The 10762-nt window shown below is 31.8% G+C and overlaps 2 protein-coding genes across 2 annotated transcripts; one reads left to right on the forward strand and one right to left on the reverse strand.

Annotated features, from left to right (window-relative positions):
• The first annotated feature begins 1807 nt into the window (after positions 1-1807).
• On the forward strand, positions 1808-4188 carry LOC131669663 (eukaryotic translation initiation factor 3 subunit M). Its single transcript, XM_058944710.1, has 5 exons — positions 1808-2024; positions 2411-2685; positions 2761-2979; positions 3054-3466; positions 3693-4188. The coding sequence occupies exons 1-5, from the start codon at positions 1980-1982 to the stop codon at positions 3914-3916; spliced, it is 1176 nt and encodes a 391-aa protein (XP_058800693.1). The 5' UTR covers positions 1808-1979; the 3' UTR covers positions 3917-4188.
• A 198-nt stretch (positions 4189-4386) lies between these two features.
• On the reverse strand, positions 4387-9441 carry LOC131669662 (uncharacterized). The gene is made up of 9 exons (XM_058944708.1): positions 9204-9441; positions 7163-7434; positions 6900-7073; positions 6697-6820; positions 6436-6616; positions 6179-6371; positions 5959-6109; positions 5724-5863; positions 4387-5635 (listed from the first exon to the last, which is right to left on the reverse strand). The coding sequence occupies exons 2-9, from the start codon at positions 7283-7285 to the stop codon at positions 5513-5515; spliced, it is 1209 nt and encodes a 402-aa protein (XP_058800691.1). The 5' UTR covers positions 7286-7434; positions 9204-9441; the 3' UTR covers positions 4387-5512.
• Positions 9442-10762: the final 1321 nt, after the last annotated feature.

Below are 10762 nucleotides of genomic sequence, written 5' to 3' on the forward strand. Positions count from 1 at the left end.
ATCCGAATATTTCTGCTTCATTACTTTTTTTAAATGTTTTAATTATAATTATCTTTATACTTTCATTTGATCGTTTATTATTCAAAGAAGACGAGCTTTTAACAGTAATTGAAAAACAATCTTCGAAACTGGTCATTAATTGCTCTTTCAAATTCATTAAACGGATTTGTTTTTTTTTAATCGGTGGTTATTTTCTTTGAAAACCTATTACTTTCATTGCTAAAATATTCTTTTAAATTATTGACGAATTGATTTCTCGAATTTTCTGGCACGACTTTTGAAATTTTACTCAATGCTGCATTGTCTTCAACTTTCCAAATTGTAGTCTAATATACGCTGTGACCTAATGTCGGCAAGTACACGCCTATCTACGCAATAAGGTGTTGCCGTAAATTCTCTGTCACAATCTGTTCTATTTCCTTATATTTATTCTTCCTTATCCTTATTCTATCCTTTTCTCCATTTCTCTATTTTTTCTATTTTTTCCTTTTATTTTTCTTTCTTTTCTATCCTTTCAAGAGTATTTTGGTGAGGAAAAAAGGTGGAAGAAAAGTTTTATTCCATTAAGTTATTCATTTTTGCCGTCATCCAAAATTATTGTTATGGCTTAAGTCAAGCTGTAACGTGACAGCAGATAAATTTGGCCGGGTATAGAGTGTGGCCTCACTCGCAGGCGCCGAGGATGGTGGAGAAAGAGAGAGAAAGAACAACTTTGCGAATTCAATATTAAGTGCACTTTACTAATGACAAGGAAAAGAGAGAACAAGATTGAGAGAGAGAGAGAGAGAGAGAGAGACCCGACCACTAGATCGATTGCTGATGCGTCGCTGACCCCAGCGCAAGAAGAGCTATTTTTGCTTAAAAAAGCGGTGGCCGAAACACAGCAACTACGTGCAGCTCTACATTATCCTCCTTTCTGGATTCGTTGCGAGGCCTGTTGTTTTTATACTTTGTTGCTGAAAGTGTTGCCCCTCTCACTGCATAGACGCAGGCCACTTGATCCATTTGGTTTTAGGTGGTTTAGAGGAATTCAGTAGCGGATTAATCCTGTTCTCCACCTCCGTTATTCGAAGCGTATAGGCGCTCGATCACTTTTGCTCATGCTCAGGTGATAGTGGCACAGATTGTGTCTCAATCGCCATACATTCAAATAGAAGAATGATTACATTACGATACAAGTGCGGAAAACTCGCTTTGCTCGAGCGTAAACGCCATACGATACAAGAATTTACTTTGCCGCACTTGTATCGTAATGTACACGTTTTCTGCCAAGCGTGCAGGAAAGACGCACTTTGCGCACGGAGTATCGAAAAATACGGTACGGCACATGTTCGGCAGAGTTTCTCATCTCGTGTACCTTTCCACCCTCGCTTCGCTTGGGCGTAAATGTCACACCAGACAAAAATCTACTTTCCCGCACTTGTATCGTAATGTATTAAAATTAAAGAAGTGGTAAAAATAAAAAAAAGTACATGACTTTTAATTTAAATAACTATATAGAAATATTCTAAGTGAAAGCCATCTTATATAAGTATGCCTTTTAACAATTCAAAAATAACGATAGAGATGTATGTGTGTGCGCCATAGCATATAAAAGAATAGTACTGATGCCAGGTTATGGAATTGTCCGCGAGAATGAGAAAGATAGTAACAAATAGTAGGAAGTTTCTGTCTCTTTCTAGTCGACTCTTATTGGCCTTATTGGCTATCGCTACTCAAATAAGTGTTGACTAGAAAAAGACAGAAGCTTCCTACTATTCGTTGCTATCTCTTTCACTCTTCCATAACCTGGCCTCAGCAGTCTATCCTTTGCCTGTGTGTGGTGCACACATGCGTACCATATAGATACTATACGCTACAGTACGCTATTCGTGCACAACCTTTATTATAGCTCTCACGCTTTTGGTGGAATACCACGAGTACAAGTATAACGACGTTGGATTTTTGCTTCAATATATTTTACTTCAAATACAGAAACAATGCAGGGTCCCGCAGTTTTTATGGATGGTACCACTGAAGATCAGGTAAATATGATAATTTAAAGAAAAATTCAATGTTCAAATTAGTATTCGCATTATTCGTCAGTTCTTTCTACAATAATTTTTAGGTTATATGTACCAGATACTGACTGTTAATAATGTTATACACTTGTTAAAGAAACAGGCATGTGGATAATTATGTACGGTTTTATTATACACACAAATTGTTGGGCACAGAAAGGTAGTGTAAGAATTGATATACGCTAATTCATACCACGTTGCTATGTACAGTAATTATGTGTATAATAAAATCATGCATAATGGGCTGCAAGCCAAAAACAAAGATTAAAAAATACTTAAATAAGTTTATCTATGCGTTCCTCAGTTTGATATTGACTCTATTCAACTTTTATTAATTATGCAAATGTTAGGCTCAAGAATTAAGAATCTACTTCAAAAGTCTTGGTGCAGAAATTAGTGAAGAAAAATCACCCAAAGGAATAGAAGATGATTTACACAAAATTATTGGCGTCTGCGATGCTTGCTTCAAAGAAGGAAATGAAGCTGAAATTGAAACAATTTTAAATGATATTGTCTCAATTATGATTCTGGTACCAACTGAGCGGGCAGAAAATATAGTATTGGCTTTTTGTGAGAAACTAACAAAAGCTCCTGGCTATAAACTTGGACTTGTTTGTTTGAAAGCGTAAATGGGTTTTTAAACAATGGTTATTGTAAAATGTTTATAATAAGTATCCAATATAGCAAATTTCATTTTCAGGCTGTGGCTCCTTTTCCAATCACTGCCAGAAGATTCATCAATGAGATATCATGTCTACTATCATTTAGTCCAAATAGCAAGAAACGTAGACCAAGTCAAAGCAGTTTATAACGGAGTTGATCAATTGAAACAGCAATTTGTAACATGCCCTCCAGCAAATGATCAGATGCAGAAGCTTCTACGTTTACTGCACGAGGTTTTATTAAGTTGCAAACAAGGGTATGTATGATTATATTTATACTTTCAAATTGTTATAGAAAATATAACTTTATAAATTGTTTTTTTGTATATAGTGAACAGGCAGCAGCAGTTATGGTGGAACTTTTGGGTACATATACAGCTGAAAATGCATCTGCTGCAAGGGAAGATGCTCAACGCTGTATTTTATCAGCTCTTGCAGATCCAAATACATTTCTGCTGGATCCACTGTTGGCTTTAAAACCTGTACAATTCTTGGAAGGGGAAGTCATTCATGATTTACTTCTTATTTTTGTTCAGGAGAAACTTCCAGCTTATTTGAAATTTCACAAAGATCACAAGGAGTTTGTGGAAAGTCATTTAGGTTTGAATCATGAACAAAATATGAAAAAAATGAGACTGCTGACATTCATGCAACTTGCTGAAACGAACCCAGAAATGTCCTTCCAAACTATTCAGGATGAACTTCAGATTCCTGAAGATCAAGTTGAAAGTTTTATCATTGATGGTAAATTCATTTTTTATATAAAAGTTATACTTCACCCTAATCTTTATTTACTTATTACTGATTGATAAGTAAATTAACATTGTACAAAATAGGGTAAATTAAATGGATTAGTACTGGCTCAACAAAACTTGTTTTTTTTGAGTTATCGTAACATTCAACAATCTCAAATATATTCTCACTGTGTGTACATAGTGCAAATTTCGTCCTACTAATATCCATTTTTCAGTTCTCAAGACGAAACTCGTGCGAGCACGCATGGATCAAGCAGGTCGAAAAGTTCTCGTTTCGAGTACGATGCATCGAACTTTTGGCAGACCACAATGGTTGCAGTTACGCGACCTCCTAGCAGCATGGAAAGCTAATCTGGGAAATGTCCAAGATGGCATGAAAAGTGTGGCTGCAGCGCAAATAGAGCTTGCTGCTAAAATGAAAGCGCCTGTAGTTCACTGACACATAAGAAAATTCCACTGAGTTATTTTGATTTAGGTAAATTATATTTTACAAGGGAATTTATGAAAATGGAGGTTTTCTCTTTATAATATTAGGATTATTATCAATATTCTCACTGAATACATACATTTACTTACATTACTTTCAATTTTACATTTTTCTATTGGGAATAAAAAGAACTTTTGTATTTTCTACATTATTCACACAATAATATTAAAAAGAAATAATATTGACTGTCACAATGTTAATAAAAGTATTTCCAATAATTGGTCGATGTTCATAAGTGATTAATTAATAAAAATATTGATAAAATACAAAAAAACTGTTATTTCATTATTCCAATTACTTTATTTCCAGCCTCTTGGCAAATGTCTCGCTAGTATTCACGATATGCAATCATTTTAAGCTGCTTAGTTTTTTACATTTTCAATTCATTCACGCTTGATATTTTCTGGCCGGCACAAGGTTGCCAGCTCGTTGTTTAGTCATTAACAGTAATTTATTCTGTATACTTGCACTCGTATATTATTTGCAGAGTATTCGGAGATCAGTCGAGCGTAGTTTATGGAAGTATAAACGTGTACACTTATTTAGAATTAAATGATATTTTTGACATAATTTTTTAAAAGCTTTTCCTGTACTATTTTTCGTATTGTTTGTTTCGTATTATTCCAACTTTATAACAGAAACTTTCTATTCATTTTTATCTAAGTTCACATTTTTAATGTACCATTTTTTAATTCAATTGAAATATCTGATAATATAAAATTTACTATAAGACAACAAGAACATTGTGGATAATACACAATAGTAAATTTACTTTTTTCAATAATAAAATAGAAAATTATTTAAGTATTTAATTTCATTGTTAGAAAATAAGCTCATTAATAGTTTCATCTGTATTAGTTTTCACAAATTGTCAAAAATAAGTTTTTGATCTATATTTACAAGAATATTGTACTATAGTAAAACAAATATTTCAATTCCAAACTTTTTACATTTCATTTCATACAAGATTTGAAGCACGTTTTTTGTAGATTTTCAAAAACAATGACAAGATTAAAATTACATTTCAACTATATAGTTCATACAAAAATTCAATTTGATTTTTTTTCCAAAGAAAAGGTTAAAATGTTTTCTGTACAACGTGGCCATCACTATTTTTAGAAACTTACTAGCACAAAAACATTAGGTTCTGTTATTTAAGATATGCATACGCACGCCATGTTTACATGAATGTAACAAAAATAGTCATTCATTGTCAATATAGCAAAAATGATGCCTGCTATCAGTATAAATTGCTGATCTTTTTCTTTTAACCATCGAAATGTCTACCTTTTTCTTGTAATCTACTAATTCTCTTTACAATCTGATCAGTTTTCAAAATAATAGCTAAGATTAAAACTTTTCTTAATAATAATGCAGTAATTGTAACTTTTGTAAACCAACTTCGTACACAGCAGTGGCAATTTGTAGATATAAAAAAATAAAAATAATGATTGACGTACATATGTCATAATAATAAAAAGAAATAGCATCACATATTTATTCTCAAATTCTCGAAAGCATTCTGGCGATTCTTGCCAGCAAATCGAGTCACATTTTAGTCGAAAATCGAGGACGAGGTAGATCACCAAAAACTGTATCACCATGTACACTTTTAGCTAAGGCTTTTATAGAAGCTTGTATGTTGTGGGGATCCATAGGATCTCTGGAAATCTGCAAGCAAATATTAAAGATCAAGTACTCATTGATGTTTCAAACTATTAGGAAGTTGCAAAAATTTTCGAGAAAAAGTCTCAATTACCTGTTCATCATCGTCGTCTTGTATTGCTAAACGCTGACTAAAGGAATGAAAAGTAGGTACCGTGACAGGCAAAGATTTTGCTAATGTTGGATGCCCACTTCTATGATTACGAGGTACGTGAATTACTTCATTGCCAGAATCTTATAAGTAGAAAAAATAAATTCCTTAATTATCATAAACAATCATAATTATAAGATAAATCATTTGTATGAAGCTGTCTGCTAACTATATATACCGTCAGTATCAGATTCCTGATCAGAAACTTGTATGTGGTGCCTATTCATTAAAGGTGGACTGTCATCCATTCCCTCAAGTAAAAATAAAGGCTCTCCATCATAGCTACTTGCATCTCTAATTTGTGAGTCACTATTCTGGCTATTACCATTCTGATAAAACAAATGCTTAGTCAGAAGAAAGGTGAAATTAGTCTTACTTTTGTCGAATAATGTACTTACAATGTGACCAATATTATATGACTTGTGGGGTGAATGCAGACTAACTGTAGAATTTCTTGAAATTAGATTTGCTGTCGTATCTGTAGCATCATTCACTGAGGTAGTTTTATTTGGCTGAATAGAGTGCACAGCTGCAGGTAAAGTTTCTGTATAATTTGTACCATTTATGGTATTTTGTTCACTACAAATCAATCTAGAAATAAAAAATTTATTAATTGCACTTCTCAGATCTACTGGTACATTAAATCATGTAATACCTTGTTAGAAAAGAATGTTCAGAATGAGCACGCTCTTTGAATTTATCCAATATCTCATACTGCTGTCTAGTGAATTCACGAATTTTTGAATCGATTAAATGAGCTTGTTGCTGAATCGCTTGTTCAAGCTGCTGTTCTAATATGGCAAGAGCCAATCTTGAATTACTAGGTAAATGAGACACTGAAAAAGGATTTATTTCATTTGAAAAAATACTTTGATTTATTTCATAGTTTCCAAGTTACAGAATTTAAAAATTTTACCTGAAAATTTAATTTGTGGCTCAAGTGATTCCATCTCTTGCATTTTATTGGAATCAATAATTATTCTAAAAACTGGACTATAGCTATTACTAGTCTTCAAATTATTTATTTCTTTTTCAGATGTCTAGATATATTAACAATTAATCTTTGATCTATGTCTAAATAATTCATACTCTATTCTATATCAATATTTCTTAACTCACAATAATATTGGCGTTGACCAGAACCAAAGTGGCTCCATAATCCTGATGCATTGCATGAGTGTATGTCATACAATTATAACAGCGGTAAACAGCCCATCCATCTACATTTTTAACTTCTACCAGAGCAGGATGTTCTTTCTTTATAGTATCCAAATCTTTCACCATAGCAATATTCTTAAAAGAAATTAAGAAAAATATCAAAAATTCATTTATATCAACATTAATTATTTCAAATTGCTAACAAAAATACATTGTATGCTTACATTATCAAAATAAATCTCAGCTTGTTCTTTTATGTTCAGTTCTGCATCATTAATATTGACATCGTTTAACTCACTCCCCTTAGTTTTAATGGATACATTCAAACATTTGCATCCAAAATACATTTTACAATTTGAAAATTAAAATACTCTTTATCTGATATACAAAGACAAATTTATATCTGTTTATAAGCGTTTCTTTATTCCTTTTTTATTTCAAGTCAGGCATATTATTTTAATATATTGCAAAAGTTGTAAACAATTTATTTTATGATCTGAAACAAAACAGAAATTAAAAATAAATTAACAACATATACCAAAAATTTCAATGAATTCATCTATACTTATTAATAAAAAGCACTATCAATTTTGTAATTTATTTTCAATTATACGAAAATTAATAACATTTAAGTAATGACCAAATCTTTCTATTGTTTTATACGTTATATAAACTTAATAAAAATGAAATTTGACTAATGTAGAAACAATAACTACTTACATTATTCACAGACAGATACTTAATAAATAACCAATGTGAATCACAGAATATGAAAGAATATTGCAAATAGATGTGACAAAATGGTCACACAAGCAAATACATAAATTAAGATTAAATATCTAAATGTTAAAACTATTAGTTGGTGATTCAAAGATTTTATTGCTTTTTTTTAATCTTACAAACACTATTATATCTATATTTCTGCTGCTAAAAGAGATCAATGAAAAATAAATTTTAAAAAATAAGCTGCTACAATATCTACTCTTTGTAGAGGTCAACAAGCCATTGTTCAAACAAAAAAAGCTGCAGCTGTGTCCATTAGTGCCTTTTGATTGTTATTATTTATTCAGGGGGAAAACAAGTGTTTGCGCGCGCAAGAGTAGCAAAATGGTCCAGTATTTGACGCAAATTTTAAGGTTGTATTGGCTGTACCGTCTGTAGCAAAAGTTAATAAAATGAAAATTCTTTCTGATACCGTCATGAAAAGTATAATTAATTGATAATGATAAATTATTAACAAAAACAGAAAAATAAAATAAAACAAGTATACGTATCAAGTAAAATAATATTGGAGAAGTATAAAGGGCTTTATCTTGATTTTGGTCATACATTTTTCAATGTATAGTCAATGGATTTTGAATGGCATACTATATGTTAAAAACGTGTAATTGTCAATTTGTATTAGTTTAATCACGTCGTTACACCAATTACAACATACTTATAACATTAGAGATCTAACATTCCATCACTGTTATACCTATGAATTTTATAAATTATGCGTCGATCTCCATAAGGCTACTGTTAGTTTTCAAATTTGAAATTGTAATAATTTTGAATAGTAGCTGTTAACGAAATTGAAATTTATTGAAATTTAGCGTATCATTTTATTATAATAGTAACTACTATACGGATTTTTAAATAGTTGGCATTATTTTTTATTAAGAGTCAATACAACATTATCAATTCAAACTAAGAAAGATCGAGAAATTGAATTACTATCGAAAAAAAGAAAAAGCAGTTCTGACGACTTGCGTAAAAACTGAAAAATTCTAATAACGATGATGCAAAAAGACAAAATAAAGAAAAACACGAGTTTTGGTGAAATTCAGAACTATATATTCAATTTTTACGTGGGCATAGAAAAACTTGGTATTGAAAGGGAAAAAATATTCCATGGAGCCGGGTCGCGGCGAGTAAGTATCTTTTCTCTTTCTCTTTCTCATTTACTATACCACTACTCGGCATCGATAAAGGAGACAGTTGTACGTATATATACATACCCCTACACACATACAAATACTTACGCCGACAAATAAATATTGGTTGCAGTTTGACCTGAAGGGCTCTTTCGTAGAAATAATGTACACACGCACAATAGAAAAAAGCGATGCCGGTAAATATGTATATGAAACAATATAATTAACAAGCAAGAAGAAAGAATTGCGTATGCATACACACAAGAGAGAATACAAGCGGCGCACACAGGCACACATGCGATTACATATGATCTCACATTTATACGAAAACCCACAAAGAAACACTCACACTGCTCTGTGATGTTATTGTTGCATCTTCTTTTTTCAGGTGTAATTGCAGGATAGTATGACGACAATAGTACTCGTTAAAGAGGTGGCGCGATCCAGTGCTCGATATAAAATAATATCTCAGCCGAATATGTATCTATATTACTAAAAATAAAGCGTCGGCACTTGCTCTTCTCGCACGCACAAAGAACCATCCGCGTACTACCTATATATCAATCGTATAATGTAGTCGGCCGCTCACGCGCACACGCTACACCAAAATGAGAGAGGCAGTGAGGCACTAGCACTATATGTCCCCCCTCCCCTCTTTCTCTCACTCACTGTCTCTCTCTCCTTCTCACCGCAAGCATATACGTACATGTACGCGTATATAAGGTGTATTTGTCCGCATTTTTACATTTCTATCTTATATTCTTATTATTATACTCTTTGGTCCCCCCACACAATCCATTTAGTTGTTAGTGCCTGGACCAATTTAGCCGATATCAATATGTAATTCATACACTTGCATATACGTTTTTCAGTCATTTCATAAATTTAACATTTCTATGAAAAATTGACGACTATAATACAGACTGAAATCAATCGCTCCCAATGATAAATAGTTAACTTGTGGAGACGATGCATAGTAATTATATACACGTACATATTGCATGCATATGCGGTCGGGTGCATAATCGACATACACGCTATGGCATGCATGTAATCGTGTCGTATGCGAAAAAGAGCTGTAAATTTTGGATATGTCTCATCATGCGATATTTAATATGATACTTCATATAAATCATCTATATTTCTTTGATAAAAGCGAATATGATCCGTACACACGCCGTAGAGATTTATAATTTTAATCATATTATTTGCAATAATTATGAAAGTTGATGTTTTTAAAGCGCTGCATTCAAATAGTATGAGCAAGCAAACATTCAAGAACTTTTTAAATAATTGTATCTGCGTAAATAAGAATATAACTTGAGTGATATAATTATTACTTTTTCAGTCATTTTTTTATTTTGACATCCCATTTGTAAACTGTTCTGCTTTATCAAATGTGACAATCATAAAAATATGTAATTTTAAATACCATAATAAAATTATACGAAAGATTTCAATTCGTGTGATTATTTCATCGCACTAGATTATAATAATAATTTCATATAAGATAATTCGCTAATTGAACGACATTAATTATTTATTTCAGTACGTATTATATAATATTAACTAGTATTTCTATAATAATACAATATATCGATATCATTCTATGTATATAACTATATTTTTTATCACTATAACACTTTGACTTTACAAGAAAAATGAAATCAGACATAGAAAAGTGTTGTGTGAAAGTTAATAAAAGTAAGCAAAATGTAGCACCTAGAAAAAAATATATTCACCTCATAGAACATACCAACCTGTTATGTATAATATGTGTGTATGTGTGTGTGTGTGTGTGTGTGTGCAAGCAAGCATGCGCTTGCGTATGTGTTCGCAAAAATTCAATTCATTTGAACTGTAAGGTGTAGTACATGCATGCATATACTATAGACATTCACTAGCAGC

Source organism: Phymastichus coffea, unplaced genomic scaffold (assembly GCF_024137745.1).
Source record: "Phymastichus coffea isolate CEN01 unplaced genomic scaffold, Cenicafe_Pcof_1.1 PCOF00096, whole genome shotgun sequence".
Taxonomy (NCBI): Eukaryota; Metazoa; Arthropoda; class Insecta; order Hymenoptera; family Eulophidae; genus Phymastichus; species Phymastichus coffea.